The following is a 17162-nucleotide window of genomic DNA, read 5'->3' as shown; positions in this document are numbered from 1 at the left end:
CGGCTAAAGATATTAACATGAAACTTGGCACACATGTTACTTATATGTCAGCAACAAACATAGTATAGGTGGTTTAACCCTTACCCACCCCCATTTGCCATGGTCGGGGTTTTTCTTTAAAGTCCCATTCAACTCTATGGGAAATACATGTTACTTCATAACTTCCAAACGGCTGTAGATATTTCGATAACACTTGGTCACATGTTACTTATATGTCCACTTAACTATAGGATAGTTAATTTATCCCTTAACTACCCCCATTTGTGAGGGTCGGGGTTTTTGTTTAAAGTCCCATGCAAATCAATGGGAAATGTATGTTCCCACATAACTTCTGTACGCCTGGAGATATTTCAATAATACCTGGTACACATATTACTTATATGCCAAATAAAAAATATATGACAGTTAAATTAACCCTTACCTACACCCTTATATAAAAGATGGGTATATTTATATTACTATGATTTTCCTCCCCAAAAGGTTAAGATAGGAAGACCGGGCAACGCCGGGTATTCAGCTAGTAATAATAAGTGAGGATGTTCTCACTTTTGATCTAGTCCAAAACAAAACCTACAAAAAAAATAAAAATGTTTACTACCTTTTACTTGCATGGAAAAAATAAATTATGAAGTGTGAAAAGGCTCTGAATCTGACTTTGTAGGCAAGATGGATGAGAGCATAATAAAAAAAAAAAAAATCAAGTACAGGAAGAGTAAAAAAACATGCACTTTACACCATAGTTTTATGTATTTTTTGTGTTAACGGGAGGTTGACATAAAATGGAGGCTCACTGCTGTCCATTTGGCGTCAACCTCCTGTTTACACTATATTTTTTGTTACATGTATGTTTAATTCTTCCTATACTTGATTTGTTTGTAAATGATTTGTTCTTATTAAAATACAATTTATTATACTTTCGTCCATCTTGCCCTCAAAGTCCGATTCAGAGCCTTTTGACTCTTCATTTTTACCATAAATTTAATCCCATACGAATGTGGCTTCAGGAGTGTTGTTCATTTTTTATACCTTATACTTTCCTCATGGTTTTGATTGTCCGTGCAAATAAAAGCAGCATCAACATCACTGCTCTTTAATGCCTCTTCCAGGTCAATTTGCTTCACACCATTATACTCCCCAAGGTCCCTCCTGAAGAATAGAAATGTGATGTCAAAAAAGATTTACAATACACACACACAAAGTATATTATATGCATATACAAAACTAGTTACATGGTTAGTCAGGTTGAAAAAAGACACAAGTTCAACCATATAAAAAAAAAAAAAAATCCTGAGGATCAAAGTCTTATAAACCTTTTTATTTTCAAAACAAACTTTTTATTTCCCCTTAATTTCTGTTCAAAAGATTGGTGTACAGGCTAGTGAGAGACGCTACGCTTTCTTTACTTTGTCAAAAAAACAAAACACACACACACACACACACACACGTTTTGAGAGCCTGCACCGATAAAGAAATGTGAATACCAGAACGTGTTATGCCCTGTGCACACGATCGGTCCATCCGATGAAAAACAGACCGATGGACCGTTTATCGGTTAACCGATGAAGCTGACTGATGGTTTCGTGCGTACACACCATCAGTTAAAAAACTATCGTGTCAGAACGCGGTGACGTAAAACACAACGACGTGCTGAAAAAAAATGAAGTTCAATGCTTCTAAGCATGCGTCGACTTGATTCTGAGCATGCCTGGATTTTTAACCGATGCACATGCCTACAAACGATCGTTTTTTTTTTTTTCTATCGGCTAGGTATCCATCGGTTGAATTTAAAACAAGATTGCTTTTTTTTAACCTATGGATTAATAACCGATGGGGCCCCCACAAGATCGGTTTGGTCTGATGAAAACGGTCTATCAGACCGTTCATTGGTTTGACCGATCGTGTGTAGGCCGCATTACAGTGTGATAACATGGCAAAGATAGTGCACAACTGGAAGAGCACCAGACCTTTTCCCAGAACTACCTAGTATGTTAATAGGATGATGCAAGTTTAAAAAGATTCACAATAACTTTTGAAAATTACAATAATGTATTAAAGCTCACATGAGAGCTCAATGACTAGGTTTAGATATAATAATAAAATATATACAAAACCATTATACATTTTATTTAAAGCTTAAACATTTAAAAATGTTGCATAAAATACTGACCTTGAAACAAAACCAACAAGTTTCAGATTTTCTGATGGACTGGACGGCAATGGCTTAAGAAGGTCTCTGATCCTCACAGAACCAGCAATACCAAGTCCTACTACTACCGCGCCAATCATTGTGTTTTTCTGCAAGCAAAAAAAAACAAAATATTCCATCATTAATGTTACAACCAGATATGTGCTCTCTATCTTGCCTTGTAAAACTAATAAGCCTATATTAATAACTTGACATCCTGCAAGCTTGTTATACCCCATACGCACTATTAGATTTTCTGCAGATTTTGGTCTTCAGATTTACCAAAACCATACAATATGCGGTCAAATCTTAATGCCGCTTACACCCGATCGGAAATTCCAGCAAATGTTCGATGCAAGCTTTTTGTCGGAAATTTCGACCGTGTGTAGGCTCCATCGGACATTTTATATATATATATATATATATATATATATTAGGGCAGGGCTCAACAAATCCCGGGCGCCAGGTCGCCATGGCGACTAGAAATAGGGTCCTGGCGACTTGGCTTGGAAGGGGGGGCAATCTGGTGGTGAGCCGTTGGTATTACAAGTTATTACCACCAGATGTGTAAGCTGGCGCCATCTGGTGGTGGCCGTTGGTATTACAAGTTAAGCATTACAAGTTAAAGAGCAATTCTAATGTAATTTTTCACAATTTTCACTGCCATCTTCTTCCCTCTAATTAGAACCCCCAAACATTATATATATTTTTTATCCCAACACCCTAGAGAATAAAATGGCGATCGTTGCAATATTTTCTGTCACGCCGTATTTGCGCAGCGGTCTTGCAAGCGCACTTTTTTTGGGAAAAAAATACACTTTTTTTAATTAAAAAATAAGACAAGAGTAAAGTTATCCTCATTTTTTTTTTTATATTATGAAAGATAATGTTACGCCGAGTAAATTGATACCCAACATGTCACGCTTCAAAATTACGTCCGCTCGTGGAATGGCGTCAAACTTTTACCCTTTAAAATCTCCATAGGCAACGTTTAAAAAAACTCTACAGGTTGCATGTTTTGAGTTGCAGAGGAGGTCTAGGGCTAGAATTATTGCTCTTGCTCTACCAATCGCGGCGATACCTCACATGTGTGGTTTGAACACCGTTTACATATGCGGGCGCTGCTCACGTACGTGTTCGCTTCTGCGCGCAAGCTCGTCGGGACGGGGCGCGTTTTCTGGCTCCTAACTTTTTTAGCTTGCTCCTAGATTCCAAGCAAATTTGCCAACCCCTGCCTTAGGGACTGACCAAAGAGAATTACCATTGAAGTGAGACAGGTGGGAAGACACTGATTGAGCTACACTCACCACCGTCACTTTTTTTTTTTTTTTTTTGGATTACGTGTAGATTTTGCGCAAAATCCCCTATTCTATTATCACTTTATTTGTGTATTGTAAACACTCTTAGGTTTTGCTGCACTGTCACTTTTTGTTTGGTTATACATTATAGCACGAAGGACACATTTTTAATTATCCATCGGACATTTGCTGTCGGAATTTCCAACAAGAAAAATGTGAGAACTGGTTCACAATTTTTCCCCGACAGCAAAAGTTCTTGTCGGAAATTCTGATCATCTGTATGCAATTCCGATGCATGCTCTGAATCATTGAACTTACATTTTTCTCGGCTCGTTGTAGTGTTGTACGGCACCACGTTCCTGACGTTCGGAATTTCCGACAAAATTTGTGTGACCGTGTGTATGCAAGACAAGTTTGAGCCAAAATTCAGTCGGAAAAAAAAATCCACTTTTGTCGGAATTTACGATCGTGTGTATGCGGCATTAGAGTTTCAATTTGTATGTAATCAGGTAGGCCCTTGCACTACATGGTTTAGGTAAACCGGAAGACAAAAATCTGCAGAAAATCTAATAGTGTGTTTGGGGCTTTACACTAATGTGTAAAACACTTTCCAAAACAGAACAAATTCCTTTGTCACATCCATACAAATATAAAAAAGGTGCAAATGTGGTTATTGGAATGGTGTTATTTGGATAGTGAGCTGTATTGGATTTCTGCCAGACATATTGCTTGGTGTTGAGGACAAATAACAACATTTTAGTCTCATTTGATCACCTTAAAGATTCTGAGGTCACATGGAAAAAGATGTTATGGTCATGGGAGACTAAAATGGTATTATTTAGACTCAACACCAAACAATATGTCTGGCGGAAATCAAATACAGCTCACCATCAAAAAAACATTATTCCTACAGTAAGACCCCTTTCACACTGAGCCGCCCCGAGGCGTCGGCGGTATAATGCTGCCATTTTTAGCGGCGCTTTACCGTAGTTTTTGTGGTGCTTTTCGGCCGCTAGCGGGGTGCTTTAAACCACCCCATAGCAGCCGAAAAAGGGTTATAAGCACCAGCAAAGCGCAGCTACAGTGGCGTTTTGCTTGCGGTTCGGCGGCGCTGCCCATTGATTTCAATGGGCGGGGCACGTTACCAGCGGTGTATACACCACTCCTAATGCGCTGCAAAGAAGCTGCTGGCAGGACTTTTTCTGATGCCCTGCCAGCGCAGTGCTCCACTGTGAAAGCCCTCTGGCTCTTTTAGGGCACTTTTCAGGTGCCATTTTTAGCGCTATATCGACAAGCAAAAAAAAAATAAAAAATCTGCTGCCCTCTGCCAGAAAGGCAATGGGAAGGTTTAATTTTCAACATGGCAATGACCCAAAGCACATAGCAAAAAATGATCACACAGTGGTTCAAGGAGAAAAAGGTGAATGTCCTTGCATGGCTTAGTCAGAGCCCAGACTTAAACCCCATTGAAAATCTGTGGAATGACTTGAAGGCTGCAGTCCGCAAATAGTCCCCATCACTTCATGTTCCTGATATGTGCCTGCTGTACCACAAACTTGTATGAGAAAGTGTCCTGTTCTCTTTGTATTGCTTTCTTTATGCAACAACACTGGTGTTCCCGCCAGTCCCTCTGCTTTGCAAAATGACCCCACTAAGCATGAGAGCACACTGGTCAGTTCTCTATTCTGGGAACTCCATGTGTTTTCCCTCCAATGATTACATTTGTCCTGACATGACCCTGCTGCACAGCCATTCAATGGGAAGCTCAGCGTACAGAGAAAAAAAAATTAAAAATATATATATTTTTTTAACCACTTAACCCCTTCCATACAGGGCATTTTCACCCCCTTCCTGCCCAGACCAATTTTTAGTTTTCAGCGCTGTTGCACTTTGAATGACAATTGCGTGGTCATGCAACACTGTACCCAAACTAAATCTTTATGGTTTTTTCCCCCCACAAATAGAGCTTTCATTTGGTGGTATTTGATCATCTCTGCGGTTTTTTATTTTTTGCGCTATAAACAAAAGAGCGACAATTAAAAAAAAAAAAAAAAAAAAACACAATATTTTTTACTTTTTTTTTTTTTTATTGTGATATTTATTAAATAAAAAACAGTTTCCTCAGTTTAGGCTGATACGTATTCTTCTACATATTTTTGGTAAAAAAATATATATATATCGCAATAATCGTATATTGATTGGTTTGCGCAAAAGTTATAGCGTCTACAAAATAGGCGATAGATTTATAGATTTATGGCATTTTTATTTTATTAATTTTTTTACTAGTATTGGCGGCGATTTGCGATTTTTTACTGTGAACGCGACATTGCGGCGAACACATCGGACACTTTTGACACCATTCACATTTATACAGCGATTAATGCTATAAATATGCATTGATTACTGTGTAAATGTGACTGGCAGGGAAGGGGATAACCACTAGGGGGCGCTGAAGGGGTTAATATGTTCCCTAAGGTGTGTTCTAACTGTAGGGGGGAGGGGACTCTCAAGGGGAGGAGACCGATGTGTGTTCCTCTGTACTGGGAACACACATTGGTCTCCTCACCGCTGACAGGAGGTGGATCTGTGTGTTTACACACACAGATCCAATTACCGGCAATTGCGCCCGCCGGGCACCCGTGCCGGGTCACGAGCGTGCGCCACGGCGCCCTAGATCGCCGGGAACACAGGACGTCATATGACGTCCACCCGAGTCGGCGAGGGGTTCCTGCCGCCGTCATTTCCCTATGGCGCGGTATGGAAGGGGTTAAGCCCCAGACCATATAGCTGGTCAGTGACCGGGCCACTTTTTGCGATTCGGCACTGTGTTGCTTAACTGACAATTGCGCGGTCGTGCGATGTGGCTCCCAAACAAAATTGGCGTCCTTTTTCCCCCCACAAATAGAGCTTTCTTTTGGTGGTATTTGATCACCTCTGCGGTTTTTAGTTTTTGCGCTATAAACAAAAATAGAGCGACAATTTTGAAAAAAAAAATATATATTTTTTACTTTTTGCTATAATAAATAAATATATATATATATATATATATATATATATATATATATATATATATATATATATATATATATATAAAAAACTTTTCCTCAGTTTAGGCCGATACGTATTCTTCTACCTATTTTTGTGAAAAAAAAAAAATTGCAATAAGTGTTTATAGATTGGTGTGCGCCAAATTTATAGCGTTTACAAAATAGGGGATAGTTTTATTGCATTTTTTATTATTTTTTTTTTTACAACTAATGGCGGTGATCAGCGATTTTTTTCGTGACTGCAACATTATGGCGGACAAATCGGACAATTTTGACACATTTTTTGTGACCATTGTCATTTTCACAGTAAAAAAAATGCTATAAAAATGCATGGTTTACTGTGAAAATGACAATTGCAGTTTACCACTAGGGGGCGCTGAAGGGGTTAAGTGTGACCTCATATGTGTTTCTAACTGTAGGGGGGTGGGGCTGGACGCGTGATGTCATTGATCGCCTGTCCCTATATCAGGGAACAGACGATCAATAACAGCGCCACAGTGAAGAACGGGGAAGCTGTGTTTACACACAGCTCTCCCCGTTCTTCAGCTCCGGGGACCGATCGTGGGACACGGAACTTCGGACCGGGTCCGGAAAGTACAGGGGTTGATGAGCACAGGGGGCCTGGAGAGCACTGGGAGGGGCTGGAGAGCTCTGGGAGGATCTGGAGATCACTGGGGGAGGGGGGGGGGGGGGGGGGGGGCTAGAGTGCAGTGGGAGAGCCTGAGAGCAGGGGGTACACCTGAGAGCCTATGAGCACTAGGGGGCAGTAGAAAGAGGCTGGATAAGAGAAGCAGCTGCACACACAGAAGAATCCATCTCTTTATTTTTCTCCTACAGCCTCTGAATGCTCACGGAAGGGAGAGAGTGAGAAGCAGGCATTCAGAGGCTGTGGGAGAATAATAAAGGCATGGATTCTTCTACTGTGTCTGCAGTGGCTTCTCCTATCCAGGCGCACGCATAGAGACTGAGATACACTCACTTGAACACCGGCGGCCACGTCTCATGTAGATCCCCTTCCTCTTCACGGTCACAGGTAATGTGACCTGTAGTCTCCGCCCCCAGCCGACAGCCGAACTGTAATGGCGGCCGGCCAGCCAGCCTCGGAAAGGCTGGACGAGCGGCGGGGGCTCAAAGAGCAGCTTCGTTGCCTTGGCCCCACAAGACCATGGGGCCCGGTGGCTCGCGGCGGCCTGCGGCCCACCGGGCAAAAGCCCGGTGTGGCCTATGGCCAGTCCGGGCCTGGTCCCTGCCCTCAAGGAGCTTACAATTTAAGGTCCCCAACTCAAATTCATACACATACTAGGGCCAATTTAGACCAGAGCCAATTAACCTACCAGAATGTCTTTGAGGTGTCGGAGGAAACCCACACCGGTGAAGGGAGAACAAGCTTATCGAAGGTTTTAGCTTTAGGTTGAATTCGCACCTATGCAGTTTCAGTTCTTTTTGCATTTTGCAGATTTGCACTACAGTGCATTTACCATGGTTTCCTATGGAACAGATTCTGTAGTGCAAATCTGCAAAATGCAAAAAAAAAATGCATAGGTGTGAATCCAGCCTTAATCTGGTTCGCAATCATAAATCACTGAAAGGAAAACCAAAACTTCTCTCCTTGAAGGTTTGCGCATTACAAGCCAAGGCCTAAAAATCTGAAGTCTAAAGAGATCACATAGGGTAATGTGACAACTCAGTGGCAATCAGTAGGCACCTAGTGATGTCACACGTGATAAGGTGAAAGTGTCACATGCTCAGCTATACCTGGATGTGCAGGGTAACCCACATCTCTTCCAGCAGAAAGGGGGTGCCAATTAGAACTGGCAACAAGCATCTGAAGGGACCCTAAAAGTTTTAATCAGCAGAGAATTTTTTATCAGATTTCCTGCTGAATCAAAGTCAAAAGGTTAACGATTCATACTCTGAATGGTCTACAGTTAATAGTGGTGTACCCCAAGGTTCAGTGTTTGGACCCTTAGGCCCTTTTCACACTACAAAATAAATCCGTTTTAATAATCCGTTTTAAAATCCGTCAGATAATGTTAAAAAAACGGAAGTTATACGTCCTTTATAAAATATCATTAAAGTCTATGGGATTTTTTTATGTTCCGTAAAGATCCGTAATAGTCCGTTATAACATACGGACGTTAGTTATAACGGAATATGTGACGGGTCTTGCACTATTTTTTGTCAATTTTTTGTCCGTTGCAAGTAACGGATATATTAACGTCCGTTATATTTTAACATTGAAGTCTATGGCACATGGACGTTAGTAAATGTCTCCGTAAATGTCCGTTATGTTAACGGACGTTAATTTTACTGAGCATGGATATTCAGGGGAACCCCGCTGTCAATTTAAAACAAAAATGACGTGCGGTTCCCGGTAAATATCCATAACCAGACCCTTCAGGTCTGGTATGGATATTCAGGGGAACCCCGCTGTCAATTTAAAACAAAAATGACGTGCGGTTCCCGGTAAATATCCATAACCAGACCCTTCAGGTCTGGTATGGATATTCAGGGGAACCCCGCCGTCAATTTAAAACAAAAATGACGTGCGGTTCCCCCTAAATATCCATAACCAGACCCATTATCCGAGCACGTTGACCTGGCTGGCCGCAGAAAAGAGGGGGGGACAGAGTGCGGCCCCCCCTCTCTCCTGAACCGCACCAGGCCACATGCCCTCAACATGGGGAGGATGTCCCCATGTTGATGGGGACAAGGGTCTCATCCCCACAACCCTTGCCCGGTGGTTGTGGGGGTATGCGGGCGGGAGGTTTATCAGAATCTGGAAGACCCCTTTAACAAAGGGGACCCCCAGATCCTGACCCCCCCCCTGTGTGAAATGGTAATGGGGTACACTGTACCTCTACCATTTCACGAAGGAAGTAAAAAGTATTGTAAAAAAAAACACACTGACACAAAAGAATAAAGTCCTTTATTAAAAAAAAAAAAAAAAAAAACTCCAGCGCTGAAAAATCCACTCGTTCCCGGCTTCCTGCGTTGTCCTGATCCTGCGACGGGTGCGGGTGATCTCCCGCGATGAGAAGATCCAGCGTCGGGTGATCTCCGCTCCGGCGATGTGAAGATCCATCCATCCGGCGCAGCAGCGTCCCGGACCTCCTCTCACCGCTGGGCACAGCCCAGCGAATGAGCGGCTGAAGCTGTGACATTTCTTATATAGAGGAGGCAGAGCCACCCGTCACGTGACCCTGCCCCTTCTGACGTACCTCTGCTACGTCACTGGGGAAGACCAAGAAGAGGAAAGACCTTTCCTCTTCTTGGTCTTCCCCAGTGACGTAGCAGAGGTACGTCAGAGGGGGCAGGGTCACGTGACGGGTGGCTCTGCCTCCTCTATATAAGAAATGTCACAGCTTCAGCCGCTCATTCGCTGGGCTGTGCCCAGCGGTGAGAGGAGGTCCGGGATGCTGCTGCGCCGGACTGATGGATCTTCACATCGCCGGAGCGGAGATCACCCGACGCTGGATCTTCTCATCGCGGGAGATCACCCGCACCCGTCGCTGGATCAGGACAACGCAGGAAGCCGGGAACGAGTGGATTTTTCAGCGCTGGATTTTTTTTTTTTTTTTTAATAAAGGACTTTATTCTTTTGTGTCAGTGTGTTTTTTTTACAATACTTTTTACTTCCTTCGTGAAATAGTAGAGGTACAGTGTACCCCATTACCATTTCACACAGGGGGGGGGCAGGATCTGGGGGTCCCCTTTGTTAAAGGGGTCTTCCAGATTCTGATAAACCTCCCGCCCGCATACCCCCACAACCACCGGGCAAGGGTTGTGGGGATGAGACCCTTGTCCCCATCAACATGGGGACATCCTCCCCATGTTGAGGGCATGTGGCCTGGTGCGGTTCAGGAGAGAGGGGGGGCCGCACTCTGTCCCCCCCTCTTTTCTGCGGCCGGCCAGGTCAACGTGCTCGGATAATAGGTCTGGTTATGGATATTTAGGGGGAACCGCACGTCATTTTTGTTTTAAATTGACGGCGGGGTTCCCCTGAATATCCATACGACTTCTGGAGCTGGACTTCAAGAAAGGGTGAAATGTTTTTTATTAACGGACGTTAGAAAGGAATGATATAACGGATGTATACGGATATATATACGGATAAACATTATCCGTTTTCAATAAAGGAAGAATGGTAAAATATTTATCCGTATGTATCCGTTATTAAATCCGTTAATAAACGTCCGTTAATAGGTGTAATACGGATATTATAAAACGGACATACAATCCATAGTGTGAAAGAAGCCTTACTTTAATATATTTTTTTAAATGATATAGGGTCTGGGAATAAAAGTACAATTTCTGTCTTTGCAGATGAAACCAAGCTATGCAGTTGAATAACGTCCTTACAGGCTGTCTCCAACTGTTTAATTGGCCAACTGTGTGGCAAATGAGTTGTAATGTTGATAAATGTAGTTATGCACTTGCATCATACATACCAGGAGGGAAATCAATGGTGGACAAGGATCTGTGTGTTTTCCGGTAGACCATGAGCTTAATAATAGCATGCAATACTAGCAGTGGGTTCCAAAATTAGAAACTTTTTTTTTTATGCAAAAAAAAGGAGAAGAGGTATGGATGAGAGACAGAGAGACGCATCATTTTGCACCTGTACAAATCATTAGTAAGACCTCTTCTGGAATAGAGTTCTGGCAGCAGTTTTCAAAAAGGATATCGGGGAACTGGAGAAAGTGCAGAGAAGAGCAACTAAACTAATAAGAGGCATGGAGGAGCTCAGCTATGAGGAAAGATTAGAGGAACTGAATTTATTCACTCTGGAGAAAGAGGAGGTTAACCACTTAAGGACCGCCTAACGCTGATATACGTCGGCAGAATGGCACAGCTGGGCACAATCACGTACCTGTACGTGATTGTATAAAGCGCGCGCCCGCGACTCGGTCCGAAGCTCCGTGACCTCGGCCGCGGGACCCGATCTTCGCTAGAGTCCCACCATCGGTCCCCGGAGCTGAAGAACGGGGAGAGCCGTGTGTAAACACGGCTTCCCCGTTCTTCACTGTGGCGCTGACATTGATTGTGTGTTCCCTAATATAGGGACGCACAATCAATGACATCAGACCTACAGCCACACCCCCCCTACAGTTGTAAACACACATGAGGTCACACTTAACCCTTCAGCGCTCCCTTGTGGTTAATTCCCAAACTGCAAATGTCATTTTCATAGTAAACAATGCATTTTAAATGCATTTTTTGCTGTGAAAATGACAATGGTCTCAAAAACGTGTCAAAATTGTCTGAAGTGTCCAACCATAATGTCGCAGTCAATTATGAATAAAAATGCAATACAACTATCCCCTATTTTGTAAACGCTATAAATTTAGCGCAAACCAATCGATAAATTGAGATTTTTTTTTACCTAAAATTGGTAGAAGAATACGTATCGGCCTAAACTGAGGGAAAAAAAAAAAAAATGTTTTTATATGTTTTTGGGGGATATTTATTATAGCAAAAAGTAAAAAAAATATTGCATTTTTTTCAAAATTGTCGCTCTATTTTTGTTTATAGCGCAAAAAATAAAAACCACAGAGGTGATCAAATACCACAAAAAAAAAAGCTCTATTTGTGGGGGAAAAAAAAAAGACGTCAATTTTGTTTGGGAGCCACGTCGCACAATTGTCAGTTAAAGCGACGCAGTGCCGAATCGCAAAAAGGGGCCTGGTCTTTCACCTGCATTTTGGTCTGGGTCTTAAGTGGTTAAGGGGGGATATGATCAACATGTACAAATATATAAGTGGTCCATATAGTGAACTTGGTGTTGAGTTATTCACTTTAAAGGGGTTGTAAAGGTAAAAAATGTTTTCCCTAAATAGCTTCCTTTGCCTTAGTGCAGTCCTCCTTCACTTACCTCATCCTTCGATTTTGCTTCTAAATGTCCTTATTTCTTCTGAGAAATCCTCACTTCCTGTTCTTCTGTCTGTAACTCACCACCGTAATGCAAGGCTTTCTCCCTGGTGTGGAGAAAGCCTCTTGAGGGGGGAGGGGGCGAGCAGGAGTGTCAGGACGCTCTCTACTTTGCAGATAGAGAAAGGAGCTGTGTGTTAGTGGGCGTCCTGACACTCCTACCCGTCCCCTCCCCCCTCAAGAGGCTTTTTCCACACCAGGAAGAAAGCCTTGCATTACTGTGTGTAGTTACAGACAGAAGAACAGGAAGTGAGGATTTCTCAGAAGAAATAAGGACATTTAAAAGCAAAATTGAAGGATGAGGTAAGTGAAGGAGGACTGCACTAAGGGAAAGGAAGCTATTTAGGGGGGGGGGGGGGGGGGGATTCCTTTACAACCCCTTTAAGGTCATCACAGAGGACAAGGGGGCACTGTTTACTGGAGAAAGGTTTAACCTCTTGACCACCGCCCCATGTCAAAAAGACGTCCTCTTTTTAAAGTTGAATATCTCGATAACGGCAGCAGCTGCTGCCACAACCGAGATATTCATCTTTTCAGGGGGCGGTGGTGTACACGATAACGGCGGTCTCCGCGGCGGATTCGCCGCGAGATCGCCGTTATCGGTGGCGGGAGAGGGGCCCCCCCCCCCTCCCACCGCTCTCCCGCGCCCTCCGCCGCTTACCGGAGCCGTCGGTAGCGGCGGAGGGGATCGGATGTGTCCGGCAGCTGAGCGGGGACGGGACTGAAGGAGAAATCTCCTTCACCCGTCCTCATAGCTCTGCTGGGCGGAAGTGACGTCAAAACGTCAGTCCCGCCCAGCCTCTTAAAGAAACATTTTTTTTTTTGTCATTTGAAAAAATGACATTTTTTTTTTTTATTTTTTTTTTTTGCATTTAAGTCTAATTATGAGATCTGAGGTCTTTTTGACCCCAGATCTCATATTTAAGAGGACCTGTCATGCTTTTTTCTATTACAAGGGATGTTTACATTCCTTGTAATAGGAATAAAAGTGATCAATTTTTTTTTTTTTTTTTTTTTCAGTGTAAAAAATTATAAAACTAAATAAAAATAAATAAGAAAACCCCAAAAAAAATTTTAAAGCGCCCAGTCCCGACGAGCTCGCGCGCAGAAGCAAACGCATACGCGAGTAGCGCCCGCATATGAAAACGGTATTCAAACCACACAAGTGAGGTATCGCCGCGATCGTTAGAGTGAGAGCAATAATTCTAGCCCTAGACCTACTCTGCAACTCAAAAAATGCAACCTGTAGAATTTTTTAAACATCGCCTATCGAGATTTTTAAGGGTAAAAGTTTGACGCCATGCCACGAGCGGGCGCAATTTTTAAGCGTGACATGTTGGGTATCATTTTACTCGGCGTAACATTATCTTTCACAATATATAAAAAAATTGGGCAAAATGTATTGTTGTCTTATTTTTTAATTCAAAAAAGTGATTTTTAGACAAAAAAAGTGCGCTTGTAAGACTGCTGCGCAAATACGGTGTGACAAAAAGTATTGCAATGACTGCCATTTTATTCCCTAGGATGTCTGCTAAAAAAAAATATATAATGTTTGGGGGTTCTGATTAATTTTCTAGCAAAAAAATTGTGATTTTCACATGAAGGAGAGAAGTGCCAGAATTCACCTGGTGGGCAAGTGGTAATTAAACCTTCAAATACCGAAATGCTTCTTCCCAGTAAGAGCTGTGAAAACATGAAATAGACTCCTAGTTCTGGCCAGCTGTTTTTTTTTTTAAAACATGCTTTCCTAAATGCACATAATATAACTGGATACTAACATAGGTAAAGTCGATATCAGGGAAATTCCGATTGCCTCTCAAGGGATCAGGAAGGAATTTTTCCCCCCTGGTGGAACAATTTGGACAATGCTTTATTGTTTTTTTTTCCTTTCCTCTGGATCAACTGTGGGTATAGGATTGTGTAAATGGAGGTTTTCAATTTGTGCGTGAGAGATAGATATATATATATATATATATCTAATTTTTTTTTTTTACTCTGCGTTAAACCAGATGGACTGTTTTTTATAGGTAAATCTGTTTATATTCTTTTACCTCAAATCTGTTATATTTAGCTGGAGAAAAACATAAAATACTAATATTTTTTTTTTGCATTTAGTTGTTTGGGATGTCAACACTCCCAAAAAAGGAACACACACACACACACACACACACACACACACACACACACTTTTCAAACACTAGCAAATCACAAATTAGTCTTTAGAACAGTTAGGCTTAATGTACACGGGAAGTTTTACAACCTCTCCTGAACGATTTAACTTGACAGATAGTAACAGCTGTTTTAAAAACATCCATTTTGCTGCGTTTACATGCCGTGTTTAGCAGCTTTTTTTATATTAAATGGTCAAATATTAAAACGACTGTGTACATGTACTGATAAGATGACAGAGAAGAGTTCAGAAAAGAGCAGAAAAAAAAAAAAAAAAAAAAAAAAAGGAAGAAGATTCTAACTACCAGCAAGAATAAGTACTTACATTTAACCACCTCAATACTGGGCACTTTCACCCTCTTCCTGCACAAGCCATTTTTCAGCTTTCAGTGCTGTCACAATTTGAATGACAACTGCGCAGTCGTGCAACACTTTACCCAAATGAAATTTTAATCATTTTTTCTAGGGTTGTCCCCATACTAGTATCGGGACCGATACCAAGCATTTGCCCGAGTACTTGTACTCGGGCAAATGCTCCAGATGCTTCACCCGATACTTGTACAGTCAGCGGTGATCAGTGCGTGGGGAAGTTGCAAGCACCAATCACCGCTGTATAGATTTAAAATTAATTTATCCGCTTCTCTCTTCACCCCCCCCCCCCTCCGCGACTTTCAGCTGCTTTAAAATCAGCGGTGATCGGTGCTTGTAACTCCCCCACACACGATCACCGCTGACTGTCCCGTGTCCTCCTCCAGCCCCCCTCCGTTTTGCTGCAGTCTCTCTCCCTCCGTGTCCCCCTCGCGGCGTTCCCTTCTCCCTCCGTGTCCCCCTCGCGGCGTTTCCTTCTCCCTCCATACTCCTCCTCCACCCCCTGGAACTGTCAGGACAGAGAGCGGAGGTAGGAGCCAGTAAATCCGGCTCCTTACTGTTCCAAATGGACAGAGTCAGTGATTACTGACTCTCTCCATTCACATAACTGAAACATCGTAAACTGTGTTTACAATGCTTCAGTTTATGAATGAAGAGAAGTGGCTGTCTTCTCTTCATTCATTTTCAGCGCAGCGGAGGCTACCGAGAAAGGGACTGGGAATCTGTGTCCCTAGTCCCTTTCCCTGTCTCATAGGGGAGATATCAGGGGTCTTAACAAAAAATTGCAATAAATAACACAAAAAAAAATAATAAAAAAAAAAAAAACACCTGTATAAAAAAAAAAGCCACCGTCACGTGACATAAAAAAAAAAAAAAAAAAGTATCGGTATTGGCAAGTACTTGAAAAAAAGTATCGGTACTTGTACTCAAAAAAGCGGTATCGGGACAACCCTAATTTTTCCCCACAAATAGAGCTTTCTATTGGTGGTATTTGATCACCTCTGCGATTTTTTTTTCCCCTGCTATAAACAAAAGAGCGACAATAAAAAAAACAATATTTTTTTACTTTTTGCTATTATAAACATCCCCAAAAATATATAAAAAAAAATTATAATTTTTTCCTCAGTTTTGGCCGATACGTATGCTTCTCCATATGTTTGGTACAAAAAAAATATCGCAATAAGCGTATATTGATTGGTTTGCGCAAAAGTTATAGCGGCTACAAAATAGGGGATAGATTTATAGCATTTTTATTTTTTTTAACTAGTAATGGCGGCAATCAGTGATTTTTATCGTGACTGCGATATTGCGGCGGACACACTGGACACTTTTGACACTATTTTGGGACCATTCACATTTATACAGCGATCAGTGCTATAAATATGCACGGATTACTGTGTAAATGTTACTGGCAGGGAAGGTGTTAACACTAGGGGGCGATCAAGGGGTTAAATGTGTACCCTAGTGAGTGATTCTAACTGTAGGCGCCCCCTAGTGGCTTAGCAAGACGAGGACGTCATAGGACGTCCTCCCAGAACAACAGCACTACTGTCTATTGAAGCTCATTGCTCTAAAAAAGTTTGAAAGCTTCTTTTGGGGCAGAGTCATACAATTTGCAACTTTGATCTGTTTTCCCAATGTCCTTTTCACTATATTTTTCTCTGGCTAGTTATAAATCAATGAGCTGCATGATAGTCCCATTTCGAACCTTGGCAATTTTGTACTTAACTGACCCTCTATAATCTTGCACAACTTTTTGTTCAAAAACATTGCTTTTAACCTACTGAGTATTCACAAGGACCTTCACAGATCATAGAAATCAAAAGCAAAGCCAGAACTCCTAATCTGCTTACTCACTTTGAACCTGGAAACACATTTGGATCCACATGACAGCCGGCAACTACTGTAGTGTTTTGTAAATGAAGAGGTCACTATTATGGCAGGGCAGGGTGCCAAAGGTAATCAGGCCAGCAGTCACAATTGCATCATCTATTTTGTTTAAAATTGCACAAGTTGGCTTCAGTCTTTAGCTGGCCATACACTAGTAGATTTACATATAAATATTTGAATGAAAAATCTCAGCAGTTTGTTTGATAATGCCATCCGTGTTTTATGACATCATTTACAAAGTACCTAAAATGTTTGCTTTTTGTAAATATTTTT

The 17162-nt window shown here is 41.9% G+C and overlaps 1 protein-coding gene across 1 annotated transcript in view; it reads right to left on the bottom strand.

Annotated features, from left to right (window-relative positions):
• BLVRA (biliverdin reductase A) overlaps window positions 1-17162 on the bottom strand; it is a 43763-nt gene that overhangs the window by 18307 nt on the left and 8294 nt on the right. Inside the window, exons 2-3 of the mRNA XM_040353256.1 lie at window positions 2168-2295; window positions 1027-1146 (exon numbers count right to left, since the gene is read on the bottom strand). Of these exons, the coding sequence (XP_040209190.1) occupies window positions 1027-1146; window positions 2168-2286 (239 nt within the window). The 5' untranslated portion in view covers window positions 2287-2295. The remainder of the gene's footprint in view (window positions 1-1026; window positions 1147-2167; window positions 2296-17162) is intronic.

Source organism: Rana temporaria, chromosome 5 (genome assembly GCF_905171775.1).
Source record: "Rana temporaria chromosome 5, aRanTem1.1, whole genome shotgun sequence".
Lineage (NCBI taxonomy): Eukaryota > Metazoa > Chordata > Amphibia > Anura > Ranidae > Rana > Rana temporaria.
Note: the sequence above shows the minus strand (reverse complement) of the source record. Positions and strands in the feature narration are given on the sequence as shown.